Source organism: Haliotis rufescens, unplaced genomic scaffold (genome assembly GCF_023055435.1).
Source record: "Haliotis rufescens isolate VD_foot unplaced genomic scaffold, xgHalRufe1.0.p SCAF_20, whole genome shotgun sequence".
In the NCBI taxonomy this organism is placed as follows: Eukaryota; Metazoa; Mollusca; class Gastropoda; order Lepetellida; family Haliotidae; genus Haliotis; species Haliotis rufescens.
In genome coordinates, this window is record NW_025963891.1 from 2,288,739 (window position 1) to 2,305,054 (window position 16,316).

Sequence of the window (16,316 nt, forward strand, 5' to 3'; positions counted from 1 at the left end):
ATGAGGTCAGGGGTTATTAGCCGCATTCAGTCCTACACAGTGCTTTACAATGTACGTCAGTAATACCCATTTTAACATTAGCAATATAGCAATATGATTGTACATTGATTATTTGTGTTCGTCTCATGCTATTTTCAAGTGAATGACATTTATATATTTTCTGTTGCTATAAATCTCTGGCTCCTTCTGTCATATGAAATCTTATGGCACTTATTTCATAGGTAGCCGAAAATGTTAATACCATAATGCTGATGGGTACCTATAAAAACATCAATTGCAACATGATGAGCACCAATTCTATATTATATCTTTTATAACTTGACACTAATAAAAGGCAATTTAGGTGCATTTCAAGATAATGCTAAAGCATGATGAAAAACAAATGAACATTTTCTAAATGAAATTTCCACCCATGTTTATTTTAATTAGTTCTCTTTAACATGTTAAAAATATATTTTTCCATAGAATTGTATTTCGCTGTCATTTATAACTTTAATCTATAAGTGCATTTCAATAACATAAAAAAGGGTAAACTAATTTGTTTTTTAATTGGATCTGATCAGTTAACTAATAAATAAAAACATTTTCTATAAGGTTTCCATTGTTGCCCTTACTGAAATATCTTTTAAGTGAGCAATGATGTTTTAAAGCAGATTGAAACTGTGGGAGAGCTGCAATCAGTAATAGAAACCACTGGTGGAATTATCCACACAATGTTTCAGCCTTCAATTCTAATGGGGCAAAATAAAATATAACTAAATTAATTGTGAAAATTAAGTCAGTTCTTAAAATGGAGCCTGACAATCCAAGAATGGTAACATTTCAGCAGGATTGTGAATGTTTTCAAATTTAGTCAAGGATCATATTTATCTCCACATAGAGAGCTCCACAAAACATAGAACATCAACTGAACTCCTTATAAAATTAAATATTGCATGAACAAACTAAAATTTTATACAGGCAGGTGATTAATAGCCATTCATTTCCTCAAATATACTGACCATGCCACTAAAATACTAAACATGACATTAATTGTGCCTTGTTGAAATAACATGTTGGTTTTCAGTCTGTGGAAATAATTTTAAAAAGTAGACACAATTTTATGGATAACAACTTCTTTAATACTGTAAAAAGCGATGTTTCGGTATAGATCCTTATACCGTTGTCAAGCAAGACTGCTTGACAACGGTATAAGGATCTATACCGAAACATCGCTTTTTACAGTATTAAAGAAGTTGTTATCCATAAAATTGTGTCTACCTTGTCACCTGTCAACTTCTAAATAATGCCTATCAAACAAGCAATAATTTTAGTGGATGCGGATGTACCTTTATTACATTGATAATATTTTATTTCAGGGCTGTTTGTACCTTTGGACTAGTTTATAATATTTATTAAAATATTTCAGTAATAATTCAAAATGTAATTATGCCATAGATCTATATATATTCACACTTACTATATTTTAATGCACACACTTATATCGGGAACATATATTAATTTGTGCACCAATCACATGACCATAAAGAAAAGCGCTTAAATATTTTTCACGACTTGCAAGCTCAGGATATATATATGTATATTTTTAATGAAAACCTTAATTTAGAATTGATGACGATATTTTAAAATTGCAAAGTGCAGCTTTAAAAAACAGACACACACAATTATGTAGAAATTGTAGTTTTAGTACCCAACATTTCACTCAAACAATTTCCAAAGTAATGAATTTGTAGTTGTACGAAGAATATCGATTTTCATTACCTATGTATCCTTTGGCCCCGAAGAATACAATGATTATGAATAGCTATGAACTCCTGTCAGTGCCTGTGCCTGTGAGCCCCACACATGACCTATTTCGTAATAAGTTATGTCCAGAGTCTACCTAAGTTTGAAACAAGGGCAGCGACAAACACATAAGTCATAAAACCACTTCTTATTATTATTCCAATTTATAGGTCTTTTGACATGTGTTTTTTACAGCATCATGTGTCGTCTCCAATTCGGTGTCATACCTGTCTGACCTCTTTTGTCTCTCTAGAGAGTTTACAATCGTATTTTAAACGTAAAAGGGTAATAAAACTTTAAGACTCACATATCAAGTCTTTTGCTTTGAAGATGCTTACAATAAAAGCTCAATTGAAAGTAAAATAACAAACAGGTGCTTGTCGCCAAGTTCCACCAGTACTATCGTTAGCAGACGAAAAGTTTCAGCCGGATCGACAGCCGACGAGTTGTTGTAAAACCAAATATGATTGGTCAAAATCTGATTGGCATGCGTACATTATCCGGAAGTTCCTAAAGAAAATGGCGATGGTTTTCGGAAATCATGTGAAGTAGATAAAAACCTTAGGTTACAAGGATAAATGAAAAAGATGAAGAAAATATAGTTGCAGGATTGCATGTTTTCGCGTAGTAGAATATAGAATCTAATTTGATTCTGAATGGACCGAGGGTTTTAGGCGTTATCCCTATTCATCAAAATGTGACATCGTAAATTCACTTTGCCCTTGAAAAGTTGTAGAATATATTTATTGTTATTATCAAACGTTCTTCATCATTCATCATGGGATCAAGAAGAGACGTGAGAATATTACTCGTGGGAGATGGTAAGTTGCCAAGTTAACGCACACCTGACAACTTCCCCCAGAATCCACAAATGGAATAGAAAAGTTCGTTTAAATGTCCAGTCCTATTGTCGAGTCTCATGTCAAGAGAGATCTTTATAATACTAGGTGTAAGAGACTGTTGTCTTGAACATAGTCACATTTGACTCACCCAGTCTTAGTGAGACTCTTACGCTGAAAGAATTTTGTTTCATAAACATGATAGGGTAGGTATGATGATGTTGCATCAGCAAGTCAAAGATAATATTGCATGTGATTACCCAGCTCACAACATCACGTTACCACGTTGTGGTAACATTATGTTTACATTGTCACAATGTTGTGATGTTACATCCATACAATGTTATTCTGTGGACTCCCATGTATGTTGACAACTTTGTGGGATAATGTTTTAATACGTCATTTTCACATCAACAATATTTGGGAATGTTGTATTCAACATTGTGGGAATGTTATAATTTTAGGTTGTGGGAACATTGTACTTTATGTTGTGTTAATGTTATGATATTACATCCATACATCATTATTCTGTGGACTACCATGGACGTCATAAAGACGTGAAATAACGTTGTGTTAGAAGGAAGAAATACGTTGTGACAACGCTATCTCATGACCATACCAGCTAAAATGTTTTGGAATATGTTTTTGTCACATGAATGCGTATGGTTCAAGATACGTTTTACCAATGTTTTGCAAAAGAACCAGGGTGTTGTAGAACCCAGTTAACAGTTAGGTTGTGTTTTGGTGACACTGTTCAAAACGTAAAACACCAGCTACCTGTTAACAAAATACATATGACTATGTCCCACAACCTCGCAGTACAATGACACACAATCAACCTTCATTTTGTTGCCCCTTAGGCAGCTGTTTGTACAAACATGGATTATTGGGGACTTACTCTAAACCAGAATCCAAACGTGAATAGATGTATTAAACAGGCATTGTTACTAGCTACGATTCACATCACTGTGTAGTTTATAGCTCTGTAGCCAGACTCGTACAGTATTCAATCTTTTTGTTCTATCATTGTCAAAATCTCTCAGTGAACCAATTATATGAAATTTGATTATATGACTATCATGAAGCAGACTGTATAATGTTGCACCAGTTTTAGAAACGTAGTTACAAAAACTTGAGATTTCCGATGCACAACATTTTCACACCATAAAAGTGCATCGTTGTTGGAACTTTGTGATAAAATGTTACACAGTAACATGATAACCTTGTGAAAACGTTATATCTCAACGTTACCAATCCACAACATTACCACAACGATGTGAAAACGTTACGCTGTTTATGTTGATTTTCTTGGCATGGGTACCACAAGAATGTACCTCGAGTACAAATCCTGCAAAAAGGAAGCCTACCTCCAATTCCAATATATGTACCTTGTGCATTCAATGCTGTGTCACTGTTGTTTGTGAAAAACGCCCCTTTACCATCCTTAGAGTTTGTTGTGAGTCAAGATAAATAAATCTATATTTTAGTGACTTTCACCTCAATGAAATGTGTAAATCATGTGATGATACGATACACGATACGTTTTTCTCTGTATCCATAAAGACATACACCATGTACACATGCTGAAATAAATTACTTACTACTCGTTTAATGATCCCTGGCATTTTTATCAGTCAGATGTAGGAAAATGTGTTGTAATAAGCATTTCAAATTCACAAAAAAGACATCACACCTTAATCATGACCATTGTCCGCATGATCATTGATTCATTCCAGACTCAAAGGTAATTACCTAAACATGCAGTACGCTACACAACACCATTTCATTAATTTACTGTTGCAGGACCCTCATTTTGCCTACAAGGACCCTTAAAATTAAATTATTGGGGTTCCCCTGAACCCCCACTTTTGTAAGTCAAGGTAAAACCCTGTGTTTGTGGATGGGACTGGGGTATGGATTTTACCCTACAGCATACGATTTAGGGATCCCCAGAATCGTAATATTGTACTTAAGTTTATTTCAAACACTGAACATATTAAATGACCATGAACTGAGATGACACCTGACCATGCTCATCGGAAATGTCTGAGATAGGTAAGGTTAATTACAGATTGTCTTAAAAAATTGAAGGAGAAACATTGTGGCCTATTGTATACCACAGTAACATTGTTAAAGATTTAAGGCAATAAGACAGGTTCATGTTGGGCTTGTTGGTAGAATATTCTTCAATATCATTACAATTGTGGAGAAAAAACTTCAGGATATTCTGAATAACAATTAGTCCGTGTCCTAGACTTGCAATCGATCTAAACCCATGATACCCAATTTTCCTTATTTCCAGCTGGGGTTGGCAAAACATCCTTGATATTGTCACTTGTAAGTGAAGAGTTTGCTGAAGATGTGAGTATTTTATGATTATTGATCAACATAGCCCATTTTCAGTAGTTTTGTGATTATTTTAATCAAATATATAAGAGCTGTCAAATTCAGAGAGAATCCTTAAACTGAAATCTTGTTAGGCAAGTTTGAGGAAGCAACATGTAAAGCTCTGTAAGATCTTGTACTTTTATCTGAAATCTGCATCTTGTTATTATTGTTATTATTGTTATGTGGTATATTATAAAAAGTAATTCAGTTTTACTGGACACAATGTTTTCTAGTCCATTGATGAAGTACACAACATTTTGCAAGGTACCATCCCGGGCAGAGGAGATCACCATCCCAGCTGATGTAACACCAGAACACGTACCTACGCACATCGTAGACTACTCAGGTAGGTTCTCACCCAACACAATGAGCAGAATAATGATCATGTATCATGTGCATTGTATCACGATGCTTCCTAAAGAGAATTTGTAGAATGACTTTAAGCATTGATCTGCATCACTCACTCACTCACTCACTCACTCACTCACTCACTCACATGAACCTCATTAAAATCAGATCTTAGTTTTCGCTACCGCTAAACAAAGATCTGAGGACATCCTATTACGGGTCATGTCAGAACGACCTTTCGCGAATTTTGACCGACAAATGAAATGACTGACAAGAAATCGACATAGCCAATCAGAAGGCAGCTTTCTCGAGCTTTACAACACTAGTTTTAAACTGGCGACTACGCTTCGAAACATATTTTGACGTATTCTCAATTAAATAAAATGATAAGAAGAACATTCTCGAATGGCTTATAGATGGCCTAGATTGTATGGATATAATCATAAAACCCATTACTGTCGTTCGGAATACCCCGTGTTAAATATTTCATGGTTGCATGTTAGAAAACACATTCTGACTGTCACTTTCATGATCTGGTAAGCGGCTCTCTGATTGGTTGGATGAAAGGTCGTTCTGACATGATCCTTAATGGGATGTCTTCAGATCTTTGTTTAGCGATATCGAGAACTAAGATCAGATTTTAATGAGATTGTGGAAATATCAACTAGACACTTGATGTCATCAGCCATGTTGCTGGTCATTTGCCAGAGGGTTGTTCGTGAAGTTGTCCCAGAGTTATTTCCCTTACCCAAACCATTCATACAAATATTGTCGCCAGAGGGCTGTTCGTGAAGTTGTTGTCCCAGAGTTATTATCCTTACCCAAACCATTCATACAAATATTGTCATTTGCAGCTCAAGAACAAGATGAAAATGTGCTTCAAGAAGAAATTCTTAAGGTTCGTTCACAAATTGTACATTTATGTATTGTTACACATGTTGTTAAGAAAACTGTTCAGGTCAATGACAGCAAGTAGATTGTTTTATCTGTCACAGTGCTTCTTTCAGTTGGTTGCCCTGATCAAGGATTTTAATGACACTTCATATAATAATGTATTATTGGTGATCCATGTCTGGAGACAATCTCGACAGTGAATTCCATTTTCTGTTAAAAACTGTTATAGTGTTAGTCTTTTGAACTTTTTAGTTGTTTCTTTGATTGTTTGTTGTTTAATGCTGCACGCAGCAATATTCCCGCTTTATGATGGCGGTCTGTAAATAGTTAGTCAGGACCAGACAATCCAGTGATTGACATCATGAGCATCAAACCATTGGGATACAATGACAGGCATCAACCAAGTCAATGAGCCTGACCACCCGTTCCCGTTAGTCGCCTTTTATGGCAAGCATGGGTTGCTGAAGACCTATTCTAACCCGGATCTTCACAGGTCGAACATTTCAGTTCTCTGAATACCATTGAAGTATAGATTTACATTAAGTATTAGCATCAGATGGTTAATCAGTGGACAATAGAACTGGCAATCCAAACAACATTACTCTTTCATAAAAAATATGGTTCTCAGTAAGTATATGTTTAATCCATTTTCCAAATCATTGATTATCAGTATGCATAATTTGGATAGATGCATACTATTTGATATTTGTATTTGATAGTTTCAACATGCTCAAGACTAACATAACTAAAATGTGATTCGAGGTAACTAAGTTAGTCATGTGTTAGTGAAGGCTGTGTTGTTAGCATGGTTAGCATATGACATAAGTCCAGGACAATATGTTCTTGGTGCAAATCAACATAGATTATTTCTGAATGATTTCACTAGGCTCAGAAAACCATGGCCATGGTGTGTTTAAGGGTGTGAAGGAAGACCGGTTCTATTATGCTGTGTAACAAACACCTTTGTGATATTACACTTGTAATTTCCCCCTAATATCTGTGTTTGTTCCAGGCGAGTGTCATCTGTGTGGTGTATTCTGTCACAGACGAGGATTCCATTCAGAGGGTAGGTGCTACTATGGGTCTTTGACAGGCATTTGGAAGTGATACACATAAGGAAGAGAATTGATGGATGTCAACTTCTTTACTTTGAGGAACACACTCCTTCAGCATGTGAATGAATGTCATGAGGCAGAGGGCATATATATGTACCTGTAAGGGCAACAAAATAAATAAGATAACAAAGGGTGGAAAATGACAATGGGTGGAATTGATGGATGTCAACTTCTTTACTATGAGGAACACAATGTTTCGGAGTATATGCTTACTCCTTCATCATGTGAATGAATGTCATGAGGCAGAGGGCATATATATGTACCTGTAAGGGCAACAAAATTAATAAGATAACAAAGGGTTGAAAATAACAATGGGTGGAAACTAACAAAGGAAGCCAACAGATGATTGGTGCTGATAGGTGATTAGCAATAGACAATGGAAGCCAATACTTAAGTAATCAGAGCTAGGTAATTTGTAATGAACACTGGGCAAATGGGGGTGGGGGGTAATTAGCACTGATAGGTGTAAGAATGGACATAGCAAGGGGCAAATTGAAGCCAGCTCAGCAATTTGCCCCGACAACGTTCAAAGCAATATGTCCAAGCACACTGGTGCTGTGAATCCAGTTCACCATGGAGACCGACCATATATTCTCTTCCTTAGTTTGCTACTATGACATCTTTGTATGAATACATATCAAAACCTTTTGTCAAAACCACAGTTCCCCATGATAAAGGTATTCATGCAACTAGTAGAAATTATGAAGGATGAAATTGTGGAAAATTTTGTTTCCAAGGCTTTAACATATCAGAGGATATTTGGTTTTTTGTTGTTTGCAAGAATCATGTTATAAGTGTAATAATATATGCATTACAGTTATCTAAAGCCTATTCAAACATATGTTTCCCTTCCATTTTAGTTGACCATGTTCTGGCTGCCGTTACTGCGTGCAAGTCTGGGGGATGAGCACCGAACCCCAGTCATTCTTGTGGGGAACAAAGTTGACCTAGCAGACTTTCCATCTCTAGAGGTAATACATTAACCAAGAGTTATCTCCCATTTGTGAACCTGAACCAAACATGGCAGCTGACAAGCTGTACTCTGGAGCATGTTGTGAAACTGGATATTTCATAAAAGTTGGCACACCTCTCTAATTCTGAATATGACAAAGACTAACCTGTAAGATAAGTTTGCTGTATTTCTGAGACAATATCCATGTTGCCATGAAGGGTGATGAATGTTGCTGGGGAATTATTTTGTTTGTTGAAGCCGATTATTCATTATAATGGAGTTTCTTTTTTTAGGAGTTAACTTTATCAAATAACAATGGTTATTAATTATCATAATTCATTTTTTTCTTTCGTCAGACCTCAATTTAATTACTTTTGGTGTTTCTAGGGTAACAACATTAAACGTCCTTCATTTTGACAATACTTTCTTCTTGCCAGACAATTCTTCCCATCATGAACGACTTTGCAGAAGTGGAAACATGTGTTGAAGTAAGTATCTAAACACTTTGATTGAACAGATAAGCCTCAAGATGACACCCTGGAAGTATTAGCAGGAAGGAACAGAATCAACCATGTTAACAGTAGTACACCACTTGAAGTATTTAGAAATACATTCACCACTATCTTCTGATTTGATTCATATCAGCATATAATATTTGAAACAGATTTGTAACATTTGCATAAAGATGCTGCAAGTGCATACACAGATTCAAAGCATACCAATCATGTTGACGTATAAAAAACATGAAACCAAAGCATTGGGTGATGTGATATCACTAAAATAATTAATTAATTTTTGTCTGACAAACACAAATTGTTTCCCAAATTATGTGCTAACATTTTTGTATCCCACTTTACTAAGGTGTACCGTGCTTGAAATGTGTTTCACTTTGACTTTTGACAGTGTTCTGCACGGACTTTGAAAAACATCAGCGAAGTGTTCTACTATGCCCAGAAGGCAGTCCTACATCCCACAGCCCCTGTATATAACCCTGAAGAGAAAGAGGTAGGTGCTGCATTACTGTCACAGGGACAGAAGGGCTATGTCTAACTGTACTTACAGAGTTGCGTCCCTTGGACACACCAGAAACCTATGAAATGGTTCGAAAACCTGGTTCACCTCAATTGTTATTCTAGGTTTGTCAGCACTATACACATGCTCATGGGTTTCACTGAAGTGTTTATTTGTTTGTTTTTTGTTTAATGCCACATTCAGCAATATTCCAACTATATGATGTGTTCTGTATAAAATCAGGTCTGTACCTGACAATCCAGTGATTGATATCATTAGCATTGATCCACGCAATTGGGATATGATCTCATGCATCAACAAAGTCAGCAAGCCTTACCACCTGATCCCTTTTGTCGCCTCCTGCGACAAGGATAGTCGCCTTTTAGGGCAAGCATGGGTTGCTGAAGACCCCAGATCTACCCCAGATCTGTCCATTGAAGTGTTAACCCTCCCACATTAAGATGTCATGCTGTGATATAAGTGTATACTGTTCTCAGCGCTGTTAAACTCAACTCACTCACTACAATGTGAGGCCTTTTACATCTCTTAGAGATGTCCCTTTCTGATTAAAGACTTAGATATGAGATACCACATTGTTGGTCAAATGTTTAAGTCAGTGGTAATATGAGGTCCTAAAACCTACTTCACAATCCGGACAGTCACTTATTAGGAGCTTTTCATTCTCTCTAGTTAAATAGGTGTTGAAAAAAGTGTTTATTTTTCAGTTGACGCCTGGTTGCAGGAAGGCTTTAACAAGAATTTTCAGAGTAAGTGTGCTTTTGACATTATGTTGTGAGTATCATTATTAATGTGGATGTTTTCAAACCTGGTTTTCATTCTTGCTGACAGGTTTCACCACGTCAACTCTCTATCTTATACTAATCAATCACCAAGTTTACAAATTGATATTATTTACAATTTATATTTCAGATTTGTGATTTGGACAATGATAACAACCTGAATGATCAAGAAGTGAACGCCTTTCAGGTAGGAATGAACAGACTCAAGTAGCTGTTGACAAACATGAGATGAAAGGTTTATAAATCTTCATTATATCTCGAAGCAGACCTGCCATCCTCATCACTTACAGACTGCCGCAGTGATGTAGTGGATAGAGGTCTGCCTGGAGAGAGGAGGTTCTGTAGTTCATATCTCGAAGCAGACCTGTCATCCTCATCACTTACAGACTGCCGCAGTGTTGTAGTGGATAGAGGTCTGTCTGGAGAGAGGAAGTTCTGTAGTTCATATCTCGAAGCAGACCTGCCATCCTCATCACTTACAGACTGCCGCAGTGTTGTAGTGGATAGAGGTCTGCCTGGAGAGAGGAGGTTCTGTAGTTCATATCTCGAAGCAGACCTGTCATCCTCATCACTTACAGACTGCCGCAGTGTTGTAGTGGATAGAGGTCTGTCTGGAGAGAGGAAGTTCTGTAGTTCATATCTCGAAGCAGACCTGTCATCCTCATCACTTACAGACTGCCGCAGTGTTGTAGTGGATAGAGGTCTGTCTGGAGAGAGGAAGTTCTGTAGTTCATATCTCGAAGCAGACCTGTCATCCTCATCACTTACAGACTGCCTCAGTGTTGTCGTGGATAGAGGTCTGCCTGGAGAGAGGAAGTTCTGTAGTTCATATCTCGAAGCAGACCTGTCACCCTCATCACTTACAGACTGCCGCAGTGTTGTAGTGGATAGAGGTCTGCCTGGAGAGAGGAAGTTCTGTAGTTCATTCACCTGGCCACGTCATACCATAAGTCATTAAAAGATGGTACTTGTTATTAGCCTGCATGGTGCTCGACTTTAAGGGGATCTTACAAGCACTGGTCAGCTTGGAGTCAGTATACTGTGTCTGTGTGGAGTTTCCATGTTTAACTGTGGCATGGTAGCTCGGGGGCTAAAACAGGCATATATCCAGACTAGTACAAGCAGCTATGTAAATGCATCACGTTAAACCAATGGTTATACTTTAAGAATGAATAAATTTCATTTCATAGCTCATTCGTGCAAGTAACTTATAAAAATAGAGATTTTGCTAATTAAATAATTACGAGTCTTGTAAAGCACATACATGTTGTTTTCCAGCAAAAATGTTTCAATGCACCTTTACACCCGCAAGCATTAGAGGATGTGAAGGCTATCGTCAGTCGGCACACCAGCGAGGGCATTTGTGATGATGGCATTTCACTAAAAGGTAACCAACTGAACACCATATTGTTCTTGAAAATGCCTGGAGTTATTTTCTGTTATTTATACTTTTATTGGTGGATATGATATAAGTATACTTAAACAGTTAGTAAAATTAATAATGTAGTAATGATGACATGATATACTGTGTTGTCATCAGAGGTACATCTGCCATGTATAGGCTCCACGTCTGCTGTACCTCTACAGACAAGTGGCCGTGTCTCACCCAGATATATTGTACTTCTGCTGTACCTCTACAGACTAGTGGCTGTGTCTCACCCAGATATGTTGCACGTCTGCTGTACCTCTACAGACTAGTGGCTGTGTCTCACCCAGATATGTTGTACTTCTGCTGTACCTCTACAGACTAGTGGCCATGTCTAACCCAGATATGCTGCCCAGAGCAGCATTAAACCCAACTCACTCACTCACTCACTCACTCACTCACCCACCCACTCACTCACTCACTCACTCACTCACTCACTCACTCACTCACTCACTCACTCACTCACTCACTCACTCACTCACTCACTCACTCACTCACTCACTCACTCACTCACTCACTCACTCACTCACTCACTCACTCTACTGTGTATGTTCTAATGTTTTTACCTCTGCTGTATCAATGTTGTATATCTGATGTATACAATGGTATACGTTCCAGTCCTTTTACCTCTGCTGTTTATCTGTTGCAGGGTTTTTGTTTCTGCATACACTATTCATACAGAAGGGAAGACATGAAACGACATGGACGGTGCTACGCAAGTTTGGATATGACGACAACCTGCAGTTAACGAAAGACTTCATTGCGCCTAGGTCAGGCCATTACCCAAGTACTACAGATCTAAGCCTCAAAATAAAGCCAAAATCTTATAAGATAGGCCTGATACATTTAAAATGAACTTGTTCTTCCAGAGAATTGATGTCAGTATCCAGTGAAACCTTGTCAATTTGGAAACCCTGCTTTACAGGCCATTGTGTACATACTTCAAAAGGCATAAAGGGTGGTGGGGTAGCCGTTGTAGTTTAAGTGTTTGCTTGTCATGCCAAAGACCCCTTTTTGATTCCCCACATAGGGGCAGTGTATGAAGCCCATTTCTGGTGTTCCCTGTCGTGATATTGCTGGAATATTGCTAAAAGTTGCATAAAACAATACCCACTCACTCTAAGTTGAGGTGCCTTCACAGGGGATTGACCTAAGTAACAGGATTTTAACTGTACTAATTCCACCCATATTGAATGTGAGTGATATTGTGATTATTTGCAATCTGTGGGTCATTTTCCAGGTTGCAAGTGGGACCAGGAAGTACAACTGAGCTGACACACCAAGGATATTCTTTTCTCACGAACCTCTTTGACAAGTATGATGAGGTAAGTGTTTGCAGCATCTTTATGCTTACGTCCATCCCCTGAGGGACTTCCATGGGAATCATCACGTGTGGCAATTGTGCCTCTTGTAGGCACATTCTGTTCCCTTATTCCAGTGAGGTGAGATCTGTAGGATGAAAATCATTTGGACTTTAGAACCTCCCCATAGGTATTGCAGGGCAGAAAAGGTCCAAGATTCCCAAGCTTGTGTGTCAGAAAAGCTGACGTTTGAGGATTGGGGGAGACAATGTGTGGCCTTCTGGTTTGTGTCAAGAAGCTCAGGCACACACGCACATGACTCACTCAGGCACACGCACATGACTCACTCAGGCACACGCACATGACTCACTCAGGCACACGCACATGACTCACTCAGGCACACACGCACCTCACTCACTCAGGCACACACGCACCTCACTCACTCAGGCACACACGCACATGACTCACTCAGGCACACGCACATGACTCACTCAGGCACACACGCACCTCACTCACTCAGGCACACACGCACATCACTCAGGCACACGCACATGACTCACTCAGGCACACACGCACATGACTCACTCAGGCACACACGCACCTCACTCACTCAGGCACACACGCACATGACTCACTCAGGCACACACGCACATGACTCACTCAGGCACACACGCACATGACTCACTCAGGCACACACGCACCTCACTCACTCAGGCACACACGCACCTCACTCACTCAGGCACACATGCACATGACTCACTCAGGCACACACACACCTCACTCACTCAGGCACACACGCACCTCACTCACTCAGGCACACACGCACATCACTCACTCAGGCACACGCACATCACTCACTCAGGCACATACACATGACTCACTCAGGCACGCACGCACCTCACTCACTCAGGCACACACGCACCTCACTCAGTCAGGCACACACGCACCTCACTCACTCAGGCACACACACATGACTCACTCAGGCACACACGCACCTCACTCACTCAGGCACACACGCACATCACTCACTCAGGCACACACGCACATCACTCACTCAGGCACACACGCACCTCACTCACTCAGGCACACACGCACCTCACTCACTCAGGCACACACGCACATGACTCACTCAGGCATACGCACATGACTCACTCAGGCACACACACACCTCACACAGGCACACACGCACATGACTCACTCAGGCACACACGCACCTCACTCACTCAGGCACACACGCACATGACTCACTCAGGCACACACGCACCTCACTCACTCAGGCACACACGCACATCACTCACTCAGGCACACACGCACATCACTCACTCAGGCACACACGCACCTCACTCACTCAGGCACACATGCACCTCACTCACTCAGGCACACACGCACATGACTAACTCAGGCATACGCACATGACTCACTCAGGCACACACACACCTCACACAGGCACACACGCACATGACTCACTCAGGCACACACGCACCTCACTCACTCAGGTACACACGCACATGACTCACTCAGGCACACACGCACATGACTCACTCAGGCACACACGCACCTCACTCACTCAGGCACACACGCACATGACTCACTCAGGCACACACGCACCTCACTCACTCAGGCACACACGCACATCACTCACTCAGGCACATGCACATCACTCACTCAGGCACACACGCACCTCACTCAGTCAGGCACACATGCACCTCACTCACTCAGGCACACACGCACCTCACTCACTCAGGCACACACGCACATCACTCACTCAGGCACACGCACATCACTCACTCAGGCACACACGCACCTCACTCACTCAGGCACACATGCACATGACTCACTCACTTGACATGTGATTTGAAAGACCTTGTGTTTTATTTATCAAAAGCACGTTGATAGTTTTAACTTTCATTCCCATGGGAGCGGTAGGCTTGCCTGGTGGGGAAATCATTCACAAGTCATGCCTCAGACTTGAGTTTTATCACTCCTCAATGTGTGAAGTCTAGTGTCCCCACCGTGATATTGCTTGAATAGTGGCTTAAACCTATACTCCCTGAATCATGATCACAGCTCTTGTCATATTTTCATCATAGCAGTCGTGTTGATGATTCCCGTCCTCTGTGTTGCAGGATTGTGATGGCTGCCTGAACCCAACCGAGCTGCAGAATCTGTTCAGCACCTGCCCCATCATGCCGTGGGGGCCCGACGTCAACAACACCGTGTGCACCAACAGTGAGGGCTGGATCGCCCTGCAGGGATACCTCGCACAGTGGACGTGAGTCGCTACAATATTTTCAGTAGTTTGTTATCAACTGTCTCTCAAATTTTAGGGATTGTGTTTGGCATTATCTGGCTTATAACTAGATAGCTTCATAAATGTTGTGGTGACCGGTGTCCAGCGTACAGGTCCGAAATCAGGCGAACTGAAGCAATGTTGGTCACAGGGAGTAGTTGGATTGGTGACAGTACGGCAGGTTGACCCCTGAGCGTTTCTTGGGCTTCGGGCCTGCCCCACACTGAAGCACATGTAGTTTGTTTGTTTGTTGTTTAACGCTGTAGCTATATGACCGCGGTCTGTAAATAATCATGGCTGGACCAGACAGTCCAGTGACTGATATCAAGAGCATCAGTCTACGCAATTGGGATATGATGACACGCATCAACCAAGACAGAGAGCCTGACCAACCAGTCCCATTTGTTGCCACTTACAACAAGCATAGTCGCCTCTTATGGCAAGCATGGGTTGCTGAAGACCTATTCTTTACAGGTCTGAAGTACATGGAGCATGTGTGTCACATTAGGCAAGTAACAATATTCAAAATATGCCTCTGTTCACCACGCGGTGAATGGGTACCTGGTGGGATGAGATTGTAATGTGACTTCTAGCGCCTGACAAGGCAGCTTGAGTTGTATGCTCCCTAGGGAGCTCAGAATGAAAATCGTGTGCACACTGATCCCATGTTGGAAGTAAGAATGAATTCTGTTACTAGGTTGGTTTGTTGTTGTTTTTTACGCCGCACTCAGCAATATTGCGGCTATATGACTGTAAATAATCGGGTCTGGACCAGACAGTCCAGTGATTGACATCATGAACATCGACGATAGGAGTTCTGCTATACTTTACAGGTTTACTTGACTTTTCACTATAACTTGACTGTATCTGATGTATTTATTTCAGATTAACAACATTACTAGATGTTCCAAGGACTTTAGAATATCTTGGACACCTTGGCTACCATTACCACCATGAAACTCAGCTATCAGCTATACAAGGTAAACAATCTACCACTGTCATACTGTTCTCGGCTGGTCAAAGTACTGTTGAAATAACACGGTGCTGGCAACACGTGTCAAAACAAAATGATAGAAGGATATGTAAGATGATATGATGGTAAATTGAAAATTATACTTTTTAGCTGTTATGTTCAAAAGCCACCATATCACTAGTGGACTCTATTAA

The 16,316-nt window shown here is 40.1% G+C and overlaps 2 protein-coding genes across 7 annotated transcripts in view; one reads left to right on the forward strand and one right to left on the reverse strand.

The window, feature by feature from the left end:
• LOC124142736 (uncharacterized WD repeat-containing protein all2124-like) overlaps positions 1 to 2,241 on the reverse strand; it is a 29,562-nt gene extending 27,321 nt beyond the window's left edge. Inside the window, exon 1 of one of the 4 annotated variants that reach the window (XM_046511367.2) lies at positions 2,093 to 2,241. The gene's annotated coding sequence lies outside the window, so the exon portion shown is untranslated. The remainder of the gene's footprint in view (positions 1 to 2,092) is intronic. The other 3 variants (XM_046511370.2, XM_046511368.2, XM_046511372.2) reach the window with 3 other exon arrangements.
• A 32-nt stretch (positions 2,242 to 2,273) lies between these two features.
• The window catches only part of LOC124142734 (mitochondrial Rho GTPase 1-like), a 29,230-nt gene continuing 15,187 nt past the window's right edge, over positions 2,274 to 16,316 (forward strand). For all 3 annotated transcript variants that reach the window (XR_007222507.1, XM_048400737.1, XM_048400738.1), the window contains exons 1-15: positions 2,274 to 2,606; positions 4,927 to 4,985; positions 5,277 to 5,358; positions 6,215 to 6,258; positions 7,267 to 7,320; positions 8,230 to 8,340; positions 8,759 to 8,809; positions 9,225 to 9,326; positions 10,058 to 10,099; positions 10,263 to 10,319; positions 11,411 to 11,519; positions 12,208 to 12,328; positions 12,799 to 12,883; positions 14,986 to 15,131; positions 16,035 to 16,129. Coding sequence is in view for 2 of the 3 variants with exons in the window: in XM_048400737.1 (XP_048256694.1) it covers positions 2,564 to 2,606; positions 4,927 to 4,985; positions 5,277 to 5,358; positions 6,215 to 6,258; positions 7,267 to 7,320; positions 8,230 to 8,340; positions 8,759 to 8,809; positions 9,225 to 9,326; positions 10,058 to 10,099; positions 10,263 to 10,319; positions 11,411 to 11,519; positions 12,208 to 12,328; positions 12,799 to 12,883; positions 14,986 to 15,131; positions 16,035 to 16,129 (1,201 nt within the window). In the remaining variant the exon portion in view is untranslated. The remainder of the gene's footprint in view (positions 2,607 to 4,926; positions 4,986 to 5,276; positions 5,359 to 6,214; positions 6,259 to 7,266; positions 7,321 to 8,229; positions 8,341 to 8,758; positions 8,810 to 9,224; positions 9,327 to 10,057; positions 10,100 to 10,262; positions 10,320 to 11,410; positions 11,520 to 12,207; positions 12,329 to 12,798; positions 12,884 to 14,985; positions 15,132 to 16,034; positions 16,130 to 16,316) is intronic.